Source organism: Molossus molossus, unplaced genomic scaffold, assembly GCF_014108415.1.
Source record: "Molossus molossus isolate mMolMol1 unplaced genomic scaffold, mMolMol1.p scaffold_m16_p_1, whole genome shotgun sequence".
Taxonomy (NCBI): Eukaryota; Metazoa; Chordata; class Mammalia; order Chiroptera; family Molossidae; genus Molossus; species Molossus molossus.
The window spans coordinates 201,019,071-201,034,417 of record NW_023425344.1 but is presented as its reverse complement, the minus strand read 5'-3'; the positions used below and the strand labels follow the sequence as shown (position 1 = coordinate 201,034,417).

Here is a 15,347-nt window from a genome sequence, read left to right as displayed (position 1 = left end):
CCCTGGCCGGTTTGGCTCAGCGGTTGGAGCGTCGGCCTGCGGTCCAGAGAGACCCGGGTTCGGTTCCCGCTAAGGGCACGTACCTCGGTTGCAGTTTGTCCCCGGCTCTGGTTGGGTCGTGCGGGTGGCAGCCACTCGATGTGTCCCTTTCACATCGATGTTTCTCTCTCTCTTCCTCTCTCTCCCTCCCACTCTATCTGAACAAAAAATGGAAAAAATGTCCTCGGGTGAGGATAAAAAACAAACAAACAAACAAACAATTTTTTCCCCATAATATGGAAAATATATATATATATATATATATATATATATATATATATATATATTTATATATTTATCCTCACCCGAGGACATTTTTCCATTTTTGTTCAGATAGAGTGGGAGGGAGAGAGAGAAAGAAACATTGACGTGAAAGGGACACATCGAGTGGCTGCCTTCCACACGACACAACCAGGGCCAGGGATGAATCGCAGCTGAGGTACATGCCCTCAGCGGGAACCGAACCCGGGTCTCTCTGGACCGCAGGCCAATGTTCTAACTGCTGAGTCAAACCAGCCAGGGCTGGAAAATATTTTAAGTCTGCGTTTTCCCTTGGGAGGATAAGCTGATCAAGTTGTTGTGTTTTCACCCTCAGGAATCCTAGAGGTTCTGCTTGAGGCTTTAGTCCAATTATTCTGTTTGTTTTCACAAGAATACAAGGGTGTCCAGGTTATCCACCCCACTGCATGTTTGAAGGAAGGCAACAGGAAACAGACGTGCTTCATCAACTGGCCCCTTCTGATCAGAGAGTGTTCCGTCAGGACAGGCTGTGAGAGTCCTCTGTTCTTCTGAGCAAATGGCTTTAGAAACTTCTTAAGGTATTCAGTGCACCCTTTATAGGACTCTGGACCAGACACACTGAGTGAATATTCCAGTGCCGACCCTGGTTCTGGAAAAGCCATTAAGTCCTGGACCAGAAATCCGGTCACAATATTTTGGAACCTCATGGTTCAGAGTGTGAAGAATAAAGCCAGGAACCCATAAATGACTTGGTAGAAGAGCAGGATCAAACCCCAGCTCTGGGCGGTGCGCCTCAAGACCTCTCCGGTGGTCGGGTTGTAGATGGAGAGCTTCACCGGGTAGGCTCTGGTTGAAGGACTGTGTGCCGTGGACGAGAGGAGCTGCGGCCACGGAGATGGAGGCTACATGGGGTGTGGAGGCACATCCTGGCCCCAGCAGTGCAGGTGGCAATGGCTGCGGAAGGCAGGACAGCCAAGGACACCCCTCACGGCCCATCGCACCCAAGCCAACTGCCTTGCGCCAGGCCAGCTGCTACTGGGCCGCGGGAACCTGCCGTCTCTGCTGCCGCAGCCAATCCCCACACCGCTGGACCCGCGCCTCTGCCGCTGCCACCACCGCCCTTTCCATTTATTTATTTATTTATTTTTGCCTTCGTTCTTTTTTTATGGGTGAATCGTATTCCACCATATGGATACACCACATTTTGTTTATCTACCCATGAGTTGATGGACATTTGTGTTGTGTCCACTTTGGGACTGTTACAAATATGCTGCTGTGACATTTGTGTTCAAGTGTTTGTGTGGATGTATGTTTTCAGGACACCCCACTTTCAGTGGGGGTTAAGAGAGTCACGGTGGGGAGTGGGAAGAAAGAGGGCGAAGCAAAGGGACCTGCTCGCCTACTGGGTACTCGGACACATGGGTGGGAGCGGGAAGGGTAGGCTCAGGACCCTGGTCTCACTTCTCTGGAGTACCCGAGTATGTGAGGCCAGGGGAGGGCTGGCCCCCAACCACTGCACACCCGCACTGTTGTGACAGATCTGGCAACTGTTGGCTGGAAATAGCCTGGACAGCTGGTATTTTCCCTGGAAATTGGGTCCATTTTTTCCTGTGTCCTGCTGAGGGCCAAAATGAGTTAAACACATAGAGACATGTGAGCCACATCTATAGCCTAGAGAAGAAGAGTGTTGTCAACAGGAAGCTGGCCCGCCAGGGGAAAGAGGTGGTCAGGGAGACAAAGGTCAGTTAACCAAGTGTAAATCGTGGTTTGGCTGTGACTCCCCGACCCCCAACACATTCACACAGAGGAGGTGGTTTCGTTTACGAGAAATGCTGCAGGTATCTCCCTGGCCCTGTTGACAGGTGGGAGCAGAGGCACTGCACTCGCTGAAGGACTCTGCCATTCAGAGACAGAAAGGGGATTCAAGTCAGTCTCCAGTTCTGCTGTGAGCAGCAGGTTTAGTAAAATGCAGGCTTTGCCCTCAGAGCTGTGCCTGTTTTTTAGTTCACAGGAGAAGACCGAGGACACAAAACAACAAAGAGTTTATGTTGTTTTAGTCTCCAAAAAAAGGAACACCAAACCCCACCCCAGCCCCAAAGCAAAAACACAAAACAGGGCTTTAATTACCATCTTTTTTTCCTTTCCGTTTTTTTGTTCTCCAGCCAGAAAACATTATGTTGTTAGACAAGAATATTCCCGTTCCACACATCAAGCTAATTGACTTTGGCCTGGCTCATGAAATAGAAGATGGAGTTGAATTCAAGAACATTTTTGGCACACCAGAATTTGTTGGTGAGTTTTAAGCCTATTTCTCTCCCAGCTAAGAATCTAATATGAAAAGGTAAAGAATCCTAGTACAAACCCTGTATCTGGGCCTATGGCCTCTGGGTTACAAGATGATGCCTTGGAGACCCCTAGAAATCTAATGGGTAGGGAAAGAAATGTTTTCCTAGGCCTTTGGGTGAGGGTCCAGGGTTGGCTTTAAGCACCCAGTGGGGCCTGGGAAGGCCAGGTGGAGCTAGAGGCCTTTGCACAGTTAAACCTTCCTAGAGCTGGTCCCACCTCCTGCTCTTAGATGAGATTGTTGTGGAGATGTAAAATGACCTCATCCTCTTGCATTCCCATAAATTCAACTTTCTCTGAAAAGAAACAGGAAAATCATCTGCCAGATGCGGATCCTCCCACTCGCCTGTCTTGTGCCTGTCCTTTGTGCCTGGGAGGCCCACCTGCAGCAGAGCCCTGGCAGCTCTCTTTCCCCTCTGTTTCTCTCACCCTTGGCCCAGGCCCCAGAAACCCCCTTATGAGGGATGGGCTGCAGGTTGGGGTCATAAAGAAACAGCCTTGCAAAGAGGAAAGGAATGAGAGTTGAGAACTACTGTTTCTCTGTGCTTTGGGAGTTTGGGAGTTGGAGTGGTCTTGAAAATGGGGGGAGGGCATGGTCTCCTCAAAACCCAGAGCTGAAACTTCTGACCACAGTCTAAACAAAAAGGAGGACAGAATGTGTCAGCTCACTGGCTCTGGTGGGTCCTCAGGCCGCACACACCGGCGCTGCAGTCACTATGGACTGGCACTGCCGCGGCCTCACAGACCCACCAGCTGGGGACCCTTGCTGTGTGCCAAGTGCTATGCCTGGACCTCTACAGACATTACCTCAGTCAATCCTCAAACCACTTCATGGATCAGATTTAATTATTTCCTCTATCAAGAGCTTTGTTCAGGACAAAACACCAGTAGGTGGTAGAGCTGAGATTCAAATACAGATACATCCGACATCAAAGCCTATGCTCTGTCCACGATACTGGATTGTCTCTCTGAGGAGACCCTGCCCTGAGGAGCTCCCGGTTTGTGGAAACAAGACATCTGTCCAACAAATAAGAGTGTTGAAAGGCTCTTTGCAGATCATCTGGTCTAGTTTTACAAATGTGAAACTGGAGGGCTGGAGGATTTTCGTTAAGGTTATTCTTCACCTTCTGTATACAAGATAGTAGGTGAGGTACTAGGGACAGACACAAGGATGGTAAGGAGCCACATTCAGGATGACACACCCAAGGCCACACAATGAGTTGGTGGCAGAGCCAGCTTGAACCTGGGGCATAAGACATCTATTATTAAAGACATCTATTTCTGAGACAGCAGTTACTGTCCATCATTCACATATGTAGTAAAAATGTATATGTTTATTTAGTTAAGTCATACTAAGTGTTAAATAACAATAAATGGTTCGATTAGAAGGCCAGGGTAATGATTGGCCAAAAGACAGGATGTGATTAATTGAAAAGAGAATGATATAGACAAGGACTGTTCAAACAAGATATCCATTCTAGCAATGTCAATGGGATCAGTCAAGGTCTTGAATCAGAGAGGGACAAGGGCTGTTATGGGCGGGGGAAGTGTCTGAAGAGGGGTGGGGAAGGAGCCAGGGTATATGAGGAGCCCATCCCAGGTTTAGTCATCCATAGCAGGGGGATAGGGCCAGATTTAGTGCATTTATCAGGGACAATTTACTGCTCACTCTAGATGGAACAGAGAGTTCATACAGTCTGATTGTGTGAGTAGGATATTAATGAGCAGGGCCAAACTTTGGCATGTTTGCCCAGTGATATGACTGTAAATGTCCAACAACTGGGCCTTAGAACAAAACCTTAATTTATAGTATTTTCCAATTTTAAGCTATCAACATGTCACTGAATTCAGAGTTGGGAAGAGATGTATACATTTGACTCTTATGAGCCAGCTCCAGCCCCAAACTGGTTTTCTTTGTACCTCACAGGTATGTAGGGTGGCTTCTCTAAGCCCCTGCCCAAACTGTGATGCCCAGTTTGTGGGAACAAGACATCTGTCCAACAAATAAGAGTGTTGGAAGGCTCTTTGCAGATCATCTGGTCTAGTTTTACAAATGTGAACAGGTTATAACCCCGAGGAACAGGTTATAACTATTTTCCTTACCCCCGTCATTTCTTTGAAATTTCAATCTGAGACCTAGGGTTAAAAATGTACTGTCAGCTTCCAAGAGTGTGGTGGACCTGGTCTTCCAAAAGCCTTTCCAGTACAAAACTGGGTTCTTGAAAAAAAAAAATATTTTTAAAGAAATTCTGAACTCATAGGAAATGAGTAAGGGCAGTAACTCCTTCAGCATTGTCTGTCCCACCCCCAAAGTCACTGAAATGAACTTAGAGCTGGAGCTGTGAGCAGCAAGTTCAATAGAAGGACCTCTCCTAAAGGCAAGTACACATGTCAGCATTTCAATCGGAGACTAGCAAGATTTATTTTTTATATGTTTTATTGACTTTTTAGAGAGAGAGGAAGAGAGAGAGATAGAAACATCGATGTGAGAGAGAAACATCAATCAGCTGCCTCCTGCACATCTCCCAATGGGGATTGAGCCTGCAACCCTGGCATGTGCCCTGACCAGGAATTGAACTTGGACCTCTCAGTCCATGGGACAATGCTCAATCCACTGAGCCACACTGAGGCAAGACTAGCAAGATTTAGATGTTCAAAGACATAAGATATTGAAATGATCAGATGTTGACTATAAAATAAATGGAATGTATATAGAAATAAAAGGTAGAATCACAAGAACGAGCAAGCAACAAGAGAGTGTTCAAAACGACCAGGCAAATTCTATAAAGAACCAGATAGAACTTTAAGAAATTCAATATATACTCACAGAAATGTAAAACTCAATGAATGGGCTAAACAGCAGAGTATACACTACTGAGGAGAGAGCTGAAGAATTGGAACACTGAGCTAGAATAAATGAGCCAGTGTACCACAAAGTGATAGACATAGAAATATGAGATGATAAGTGAAAGGATAAAAAAAAAAAGACTAACATAGGTCTATTTGGGATCTCAGAGGAAAGACCAGAGACAAGAGAGACAACATTTTAAAAGACTGGCTGAGAATTTTCAGAAGAGAATAAGTTAAAAATATATGTATATTCACACAATAGACTATTAATTAGATAGCAGTGAAAATGAAAGATCATGGATGAACATTCAGTGAACACTAGAAACATAATACTGAGTGGGGGGGGGGAATCAAGTGATGGCGGGTCACATGCAGTATGACATAATTTATATGAAGCTAAAAAATAAGCAAAGCCAGGAGAATGGTTCCCTGTGTCTGGAAGTGGGGAGAGATGGGAGGGTGGGATGGTGGGCACCCTGTAGATGTGATGGCTTAGATATAGTTCTAGACTCTAGAATCTAGAGCAACAAACCTAGCCCTTCCCACTCCCCGCCCTATTCCATTAGTGCTGAAACAGGCTCAGTCCCTCTCCTCTCTAGCCTCTGCTCCTCTATCTCCTCCATTTCATAGCCAGCCTTTTTTAGAGTCATCTACACACTTATCTCCACTTCCCACACTCAGGGCATTCTCTGGCCCCTGCAGTGAGTGAAATTCAGCACTCACTTGCCAGTGCTTGTCTGCTTGACCTCTGGGCCGCATTTGGTCTCCTCTTCTCAGTAGAGTCTTCTTTCCTAGACTCCGCACCTCTCCTGGTCACCGCATCATTTGCACGACTCCTGTTTCCACCTATACGATGACTCCAAGTTTGATGGCTCTGGCCCACTCCCCAGAGCCCAGCTTCTTCCTGGAGAGCCTTCAGGCACTTCAAGCTCATCATCTAGACCCCAGAATGTCCTCCTGCCCCTCAGGTGGGAGGTACCTTCTTTCAGACCAGGCTCAAGGAATGCGGATTCCCTCTCTGCCGTCTTCTCGGTCACCTTCCAGTGCTGACCTGACTGGTTTCCACCAGAGAATTCTAAAGTAGACCCCACTTTCCCTTCTTGCATCTTCCTCTCCTCATCTCCCTCTTCCTTTTCCAGACTTTCGTACGTGCTTTCCCTTGTCCTCACCATGAAGGCCTCTTTGTAAGAGGTTTCTACCAGCATAACAGGCAACTAACATCCTCAGAATTCTTAGAGCTAGATTTTCTCCTTCTTTTGCTCTGATTTTCCTCAGTGGGGATTCAGAATGGAGACATTTGACACCCAACTCCTTATAATTCCCTACGGCCATCTCTTCCATTTTCATGCACCGCTGACTCTTCAATATGGCTTCTTCCAGCTCCAGAAATTGTGAACTATGAGCCCCTGGGCCTGGAGGCTGACATGTGGTAAGTTGTGTAGGCCACCCATGTGGTCTGGGGATCCTTCCCAGAGCAGAGGCCTCAGACCCTAGCCCTGGTAGATATCCCTCTCGACCATGAAAACCCCTTTCTTCACACTCACCTTTCAGAGACCCTGGCTGCTGGGTGAGCTGGGTCTGAGGCCTGGGCAGCTGGGGACAGGTAGGCCTGGACCTGAGGCCAGTTAGAACATGGCAGAGGCAGAGAACAAGGGGAGAGCTGAGGCTGGAGGTGCAGGATCACCCTTGAAGTCTGCCATGGCCGTGATCAAGATAAAGTAACAATAGCTCTTTCCGTCAGTCCATCCGGTGAGCACCGAGAGCCTCATGTTCTAGGCTCTTGGTGGGCCTGGGGAGGCCGCAGTGATCGATTCTCTGCACAGACAGGACCTGTTTCATTTGAACAGTGCTTTATAGCTGGCTGAGCACCGTGATTAGCTGGGTTTTGAAATCCTCCCAGCAGTCCTGTGAGGTAGTTATTGGCCTCACTGTAGGAGGAGAAAGAGGCTCAGAAGTGATAGGGGACTTGCCTCAACAATCACAGCCTGCAACTGCAGGAGTCTGATCTTGAGCTTGGGTCCTCGGACTCAATGTCCAGAGCTTGATGAATCCAAATCCTTCCCTGGGTGCTGCTGAAGAGGGGGATGGAGAGGACTATGGGGCTTGGGATAGCATTCAGAGGCCACCACGGAGGGGCAAGTGACCCCTTGCCCTGAGAACCCTGTGGGGAATCCCTTGCTGGTCTGAAATTCGAGCCAGGAGGCCCTGACTTGACTGTTATTTGTTTTGCAGGAGCATAGGCGTCATCACCTACATCCTGTGAGTATCTCTGATCCCTGGCCTCCCACCCCACTTAGACCTGGGGGAAGTGGGAGGAATGAGAGAGGGGCAAGCAGACAGACAGGCATTTCCTGAGCACCCACACTGAACCAGATGTGTTTGGTCCACACAGCAAACCTGAGGCTAAGCCCACTTAGCTCCATTTCACACATTTGACCCTGGGTTTGGTGTTGGGCAGGAACCCAGCAGAGCAGCTGGTGGCCCTCTGCACTATGCAGCCTGTGTCTGCCTCCCCGCGTGGCCAGGGGTCCACCGCTCAGCTTCACCCAGACCCAAGTTCGCTGCGGGAATGTCTGCTTTCACTCAGAAGCCCGGAGACAGCGCACAAGCTGCCGTGCCCTCTCTGATCCTGCCTCCTTCTCTCCCTTTCTCCCTTCCTTTCCCAGCTCTCACATCCTCCCTCCTCCTTTCTCCCCAGAGTCTCTCTTTCCTGTTCCTCGAGCATTAAGTTGCTTAAGCAGAGGTTTCCTGCACAGCGCTCTGTGTAGTGATCTGACACTTTCCATCTCTGTGGCCCTGGGCAGATTCTTAACCTCTCTCTGGGTCTGTTTTTCTCATCAGAAAAATAGGAATCCCAAACTTCCCACCAAGGGTGTGTTGTGAGAGTTAAATAAGCTGACGTGCAAATTTCCTAGCACTACTCTGGTACCTAGTCCGTGGCTGAGTAGTAGGTGTTCATTCCATCAGTGTTCCCCAACCGGTTTCCCCTAGAAGCACACTTGGAAAATACCCTTTCTGTGGAACACTGGGTAAGGGTCAGCCCGCAGCCAGACTTCACAGCTGAGGGGATCATTCTCCCAACACCCCATAAACCAGTTCTCTAACTCTTCCAGCAGTACTTGGACTGGGAGCTCTGTATGATGTGGGGGACTTCCTTGAGCTGCAGCAGAGTGTCTGAACCCTGGCTGCACATAAGACCTTTTATTACCAACCATGGTCCAGGCCCCACCCAGCTCTATTAAATTAGAACTGCTCGGGGTGTGGGATCTGGGCAACAGTATATTTTAAAAACCCCCGAGGAGTTTGATGCAAAGAGAGAGAATCTGATGCATTGCCCTATAGTTCCAAATCAGAGCCAGATTATTCAGACGTTGGCTCTTGAGACGTTGGGTTTTTTCAGAACTCCGGTGTTGGAATGTTAAAGAATTCCAGCGTGTGCAGGGCACAGAGTCTTCTTGTAGCTCCTTTGAGTTCCATACAGTTTCTTGAGATCCTGCTCCATGGTGGGCGTGTGCCAGACACTTGGGATAGCAACGTGATGTCTGGAGCTAGCTGTGTTGAGGAACGACACCAGATAGCTAATTGTCACCCCGTGGGACCAAGGTTATAGTGGAGGTGTGAGACCCAGATGGAGAGAGGCAGGGTCTGCTGGGGCTTTGGAAGGTTTAATGGGGGAGGAGAAAGAGATTGATTAATTGATTTCATTTGAACTGGACTTTACATAATGAGGTTAATTCTCCAGGTGTAAAAGGAGGGAAGGGCTGTCCTGCTAAGGAAGGGAAGAGTTAGCATGTTAAATGTGGTAACATGTACTGAGAATGTGGTAGGGACCAACTTCTGATACCTTGCTCGGGAGTTTAGATGCGATCCTACAGACAATGGGGGGTCACAGAAGGTTCTCTGAGTTCTAACAATGACAATAATAATGGCCATCAATTCCAGAGCTTTAGTATGGGCCAGGATTGCATGGAGCATTTTTTATATATTTACCCTTCACAATAATCATGAGGTGGAGACTTCATTTTCTTCATTTATAGACAAGGAAACTGCAGCTCCAAGAGATTGAGTAACTTACCTGGGTTCACTCAGCTAATGAGTGACAGAGCTGGAATTCAAACCCAAGACTGAAATATCAAATATTTTCCAATGCATTATGCTAAGTAAATGGCAGTGTGGATGGGGATGACCTTCAAGAGACATTTGACCAACAAAACTTTCAGGCCAGTTAGATGAGGTGAGGAAATGAAAAGAAGAATCAGAGGTGACCCCTGTGGTTCCAGCTCGGATACATTTGTGAAGTGACATCATTAATCAAGGCAGGGAGCTCAAGGAGGGCACAGTGACTTCTGGGGAAATGGTACATCTAGGTAAAGGTTTCCCATGAACAACTGGAATATGTGTCAGGAGACAGCAGACTCTGGAGTCACTCTTTGAATGACACCTCCTTGACAAACCCTGCAGGGGAACCTCACACTCTCTTCTAGTCCCTGATGGCCCATCTGCTTCCACAGTGGTCAGCTTTGCTCAAAATGCTCCCTTAGCCCAGAAGACCTTCCATCTCCTTCTCTGACTGCTGACAACCTCTTCATTCTTCGAGACACAGCTGATGCAAGTGTCAGGTCTCCCTGAAGCCTGCACTGGGCCCCCCTCCATCCTGTGCTTCCACAGTCCTTTGTCTGGCCTTCTGTTATTTTCTGGTTTGTTCTGCTGTGTTTCTCCCCCCTCCTCTTTCCAGTCTCTTGAGGACACAGTTTTTCTCTGTCAAGGGCTTAGTAGGAGCTCCATGAAGTGTATTGAATCGGACTCAATGAAAAGGCTGCCGACTGGCTGTCCAGAGGGGTCAGGCAGTGTTGCTGGGAGCCTCCCAACCCCATGCAACAATTTGAGTCAGGGTTCCCCAAGCCCATCACCCCCACTTCCATCTACTTTCCTACAGTCACGTGTTCTCCCTCTGTGTGCTCAGCCTAAGTGGAGCATCCCCTTTCCTGGGAGACACGAAGCAGGAAACGCTGGCAAATATCACAGCTGTGAGTTACGACTTTGATGAGGAATTCTTCAGCCAGACCAGCGAGCTGGCCAAGGATTTTATTCGGAAGCTTCTGGTTAAAGAAACCCGGTAAGAGGACAGAGAAGGTTCAGGTACTGATCTGCACCTGTTGCTTTTCCCCAAGACATGTCGGTCTGTCCCCACTTTGTCACAGGCTGTCACCTGTACCATGTGGTCTAATCTGGGCAGGTGCTGAGAAGTGTGGACTGGCATGCATCTTGTTTGCTCAAGTCTCTGCTTTATTTCCTGCTGAAATGCAAATAACTGTATGTGCGTGCGTGATGTATGTGCAGTGTGTGTCTGTGTGTGTGTCTATGTGTGTGCAGTGTGTGTGTGTGTGTAATGGGTTTCTCTAGGGCTCATTACCTTGTACAGTCTGTCCCAGAGGCACCTGGAACTAGAATTTGAAAAGGAAAGCAGCAGGTTTCAAGCCAGTGCAGGTGGGAGCTGGGAGAGGCGAGCTCAGAGGGGCCAATGATGGGAGAATGGGAGTCATGATGATCCTACCCTTCTTCAGACCCAGGGTGAGCTCCGTGGCTGTGGGATCAGAGCAGGAGATGGGCAGGGAATTGTAGGGTATTGGGTGCCCAGAGCATGGCCTAGAGGGGGCAGGAGGAAAGTCCACAGACTCTACAAGGTCATGTCTTCTTGGTCCTACAGACTTCAGAGAGAGCCAGAGTGGGGTCCTCTACATTACAAGAGCTTGATTTCTCCAGCTAAGGGCAGAGCTAGGCAGGGTCACCCTACCTGGGTACAGTGAAGGGAAGAGCAAAGAAGGGATCTGGGAGGCAAACAGAAAAACAGAGGCCAAAGATTTAACAATGGAACGCTGGAAGCTCAAAAGAGCACTTACGACTCTCACAGTGTGGCATTAGGCTCTTCAAGTTTGGGACTGAGATGAGGGTGTATGTAATGTCACTCTGTAGATGGGTCTGCCTGGACCATTTTCTCTAGAGTGCGGAGAATTCAGCCAGTTTCCCATCCATCTCTGCATCCCCCATTCTTCTAGTTTGATAGCAGTGATCAAAGAATGCCAAATGCAGGTCTAAGAAGTGTAAGAATTAAGACCTTTGCTCTCAGCTTCTGTCCTCATGGATCATCGCTGTTTCTGGTCCTCATTGCAGGAAACGGCTCACAATCCAAGAGGCTCTCAGACATCCCTGGATCACGGTAAGGGCACAGTGATGCGCGCCAGTGAACAGGAAGGTCTCTGCTCTCGCGGGGCTGCCTGGGGTGCTGTATGCAGAGGGCCCGTGGAAAGGCCTTTGCTTGAAATACTGACCTATGGGCACAGGTGAATGCTAGCTGGGGGCTCTGAAGGTTCTGGGGCTTTTTTCAAATAGGTTTATAGGTTTAAGTTTCTATTTCATGGGTTTGGGTGACTTATGAAATGCAACCCTTCTAAATCTCAGTTGTAACCTTTTCTTTGGGGCCATCCTACAAAGCATTCTTTGTCAGATGGTATATCGCTGCCATTCTCAAAGCAGAAATCACGACTCCCCGATTGTAGAGAGAGATTGATAACAATGAAAAATCTCAGCTTTCTTACCAGGGCTCCTCCTGACTTTGGGGCTCTGAGTGAAGGATGATACTTAAACCAGTGCTGGCTTCCTCAGGCACCGTGAGACCTCAGGGAATGGGCTCTGAGATGGAGGCCTGGGGATGAGAGGTAGCCACTCTCTTAGGGCAATTCTGTTTCCTCGAGGGCGGGGGGGCAGGAGCACAGAGGGGATTCCCTGCCTAACCCGCTTTGTAACTATGCTTCCAGCTGTTGGTTTTCCAGAGCATCTGTGGTCCAGTCACAGTAAAGTGCTATGAAAAGCGTTTTGGGAGCGTGGGAATCAGGTGACTGGGACTGTTAACTGAGCGGATGTGCGCTCCAGGGACGCAGCTGGACTTCTCATTCGCTTGGACTGTTAAATGAGAGCCGGCAAGGCTGACCTGAGGGTGCAGATGAGAAGGGGCAGAGGACTCTGCAAGATGGAGAGTGGGGAGGGCTGGAGTGCTCCAGGGAAGGCCCGGCTGCTCTGCCTCCTGAAGGCTGGGGAAGGCCCAGGGCTCTCCGGGTTTGGGTGGGCTCAGAGCACAGAGTTACCAGGCTCTTGGGCTGCCTCCCGCTCAGCCTGCCGAATGTTGCCAAGGCCCAGGGAGCTGACTGGCCCTGACAGCAAGAGGCCACTCAGCCTCCCTCTGTCAGACACGGCCTTGTGTGCTCCTGGCCTTGAGTAGAGGCTGCAGAGTCCGCCGCAGCCTGCTTGTCTGTGCGAGCGCCCCTAAATGCTATGCGTGTGAAGACCCTCTAACGGCCGTGGACCACCCTGCCCTGAGGTGAGCATGCAGGCAGCACCTCTGATCTCCTCCGCCTTGCTTATGGTCTGGAGGGGTGCTCATCCCACCCTGGTCCTCCCCATGGCCTGGCGCATGCAGTGAATGCCAAAGAGGCTGCTCGTGTGCCTTCTGCCTCCACCTCGGACTGCTCTTTGGAGCAGGTGTGAAATTAACTCTGGGTCTTCTATCTAAACACCCACCAGTCCAAAGGAGAAGTCAGAGCCCCAGAGCAGCGGAAGACAGAGCCCACCCAGCTGAAGACCAAGCGCCTGAGAGAGTACACCATTAAATGTCACTCAAGCATGCCTCCCAACAACACCTACGTCAACTTCGAGCGTTTTGCCCATGTGATGGAGGATGTGGCTCGGGTAGACCAGGGATGCCATGCCCTGGCAGGGGCCCATGACACCATCCAGGACGATGTGGAGGCCCTGGTCTCCATCTTCAATGAGAAGGAAGCTTGGTACCGAGAAGAGAGTGAGAGCGCCCGGCATGACCTGTCTCAGCTCAGGTACGAGTTCCGCAAAGTGGAGTCCTTGAAGAAGCTCCTGCGAAAAGACATCCAGACCACAGGGTCCAGCATCGGAAGCATGGCCAGGAAATTGGACCACCTGCACCTGCAGTTTGAAGCTCTGAGGCAGGAGCTCTCAGCAGACCTACAATGGATCCAAGAACTGGTGGGCGGCTGCCAGCTGGAGAGTGGGCGCCCGGATGGCCTGGCCTCTGTGTTCTGCCGGGACTCCAGGGAGCCGCTAGCGGAGCTGTGCGGCAGATCAGGCCGCGAAGAAGTCTTGGCCGGCTTGAAGCTGTGAGCACCAGAATCTAGTCAGTAATGCCTCCTGGGTGGCTTGCAGAAGCATGTTCCAACTGCCCTGCTGGGCATCAGCTAGAATTATCCTGCAGGGATGTATGTCTGTAGCATGGACTTCTACCCACTTCACAGAGATACTATCGAGTTACTCATTCTGCACCTCCTCTCAAAATCTGGGATGGTGGCTGGCGGGGCAGCCAAGCTATTAAAATAATTGAGAGTAAATACCCTTCGATGTATCTTTCTCCAGAGGGAGGACAGCTGGCCCTGGGGAGAAGCGTGGTAGCTGGTTTATGATCATGGATTTGTGCACATTTCACTTCCCGCCCATATGCCTTATGGATCGCAGCTCTCTGGTAATATTGAGTTAACCAGGGAGAACAGTAAGTCAGCTTAGTGCTTTCCTGCTTCAGAAGGAGGAATTTAAAACGCACAGAGGAAATATTATTTCTCATTTGCATTGACATCGCTTACCAAGCACTTACATCCTTGATCCTTATGTCTTTGATCCCTAAAAGAACTTTGTGAGACAGGAAGGTGGTGGTATTATTATTGTCATTACTGTTATTTTCATGTAACTGTTGAGGAGATCGACTCAGAGAGGGAAAGTGATTTACTCAGGGTCATTCATAGCTCGTTGATACAGATGAAACAGAAACTTGGGATGCCTGACTGTAAGCCGAGGTCTATGGAAGAAACTGTGAGGTTTTGCTGTAAATATCCACCTTAATAGTAAAGTTCGGATCCTAGAGGTAAAATAAGCAACGTCATGTATTCTGCCAGGTATAGGTGGATGCCTCACACCTTCAGGTAGGTGATTGTCAGAGAAGTTGGTCCTCGAGGGCACAGTTCATGGCTCCCATGCATCCTGTGGCTGTCTGAAGACCTGCCCACAGAGCAGGAGGAAAGGGGCAGCATCTCAGCTACCCCTCTGGCTAAGGGCCGCAACCTCGTGTAGGGAATGAATTCCAAAAGAGACTCAGCAAGAAGGTTCCTTTTCTTACATGCTGAGGGCACTGGGCCCTGAAAGGTCTAAGAAAGTCCACGAGGGTTTTTGAAGAGTGTGGACATTAACTCTGAGAAGCACAAGGTTCAGTGGTCCCCTCTTGACCCCAAGCTTTGGGCACACCTTCCTGAGGACTGTGTGATCTTATCACCCTTTTCCAGAGCCAGTCATCTGGCTCAGAGAGACGGAGCGTGAGTGTGGGCCCAGCATTGTGCTGGAAGCTCGGGGTGGGGGAACAGAGGTATCATTTCAAAGTATCTTAACAGATTCACAAAACATTGTCGGAGAGGCAGGGGAAATGTTATTCCCAACTTGGAGATGAGGAAACAGAGGGATATTGTTTGTCCAAGATCATGACAGTGGCAAAGTGGAGGTCTCCCAGTAAGTCTGTTCTCTTTCTGCCTCCCCTGACTGCCTGGGGCTCCAGGACTCTACTCTCTGCTCCCGAGGCAGGTTGTACGCAGATTCACCCACCCGTCCATTCACAAATAATTTCTGAGCACCCACCAAGTACCAGGCACTCGGCTTGGCACTGGGGATACAAAGCTAAGAGAAAACAGGCATGTTTCCTGCCTTAATAAAGTTTGCAGCCCACTGATGGATTCCAACATGAATCAAGAACATTCTAGAATTATAGGACTGCAGCTGGGACATATGCCGTGAAAGGGAAGTATGCAGCGCTG

At 49.3% G+C, this 15,347-nt stretch overlaps 1 protein-coding gene across 18 annotated transcripts in view; it reads left to right on the top strand.

The window, feature by feature from the left end:
* The window catches only part of DAPK2 (death associated protein kinase 2), a 118,641-nt gene that overhangs the window by 91,810 nt on the left and 11,484 nt on the right, over positions 1 to 15,347 (top strand). For 9 of the 18 annotated variants that reach the window (XM_036244505.1, XM_036244534.1, XM_036244596.1 and 6 more), the window contains 6 exons: positions 2,442 to 2,571; positions 6,853 to 6,901; positions 7,705 to 7,731; positions 10,409 to 10,588; positions 11,644 to 11,689; positions 13,051 to 13,921. In XM_036244505.1, the coding sequence (XP_036100398.1) occupies positions 2,442 to 2,571; positions 6,853 to 6,901; positions 7,705 to 7,731; positions 10,409 to 10,588; positions 11,644 to 11,689; positions 13,051 to 13,659 (1,041 nt within the window). In that variant the 3' untranslated portion in view covers positions 13,660 to 13,921. Of the gene's footprint in view, positions 1 to 2,441; positions 2,572 to 6,852; positions 6,902 to 7,704; positions 7,732 to 10,408; positions 10,589 to 11,643; positions 11,690 to 13,050; positions 14,000 to 15,347 lie in introns of those variants that run through there. The other 9 variants (XM_036244606.1, XM_036244569.1, XM_036244607.1 and 6 more) reach the window with 5 other exon arrangements.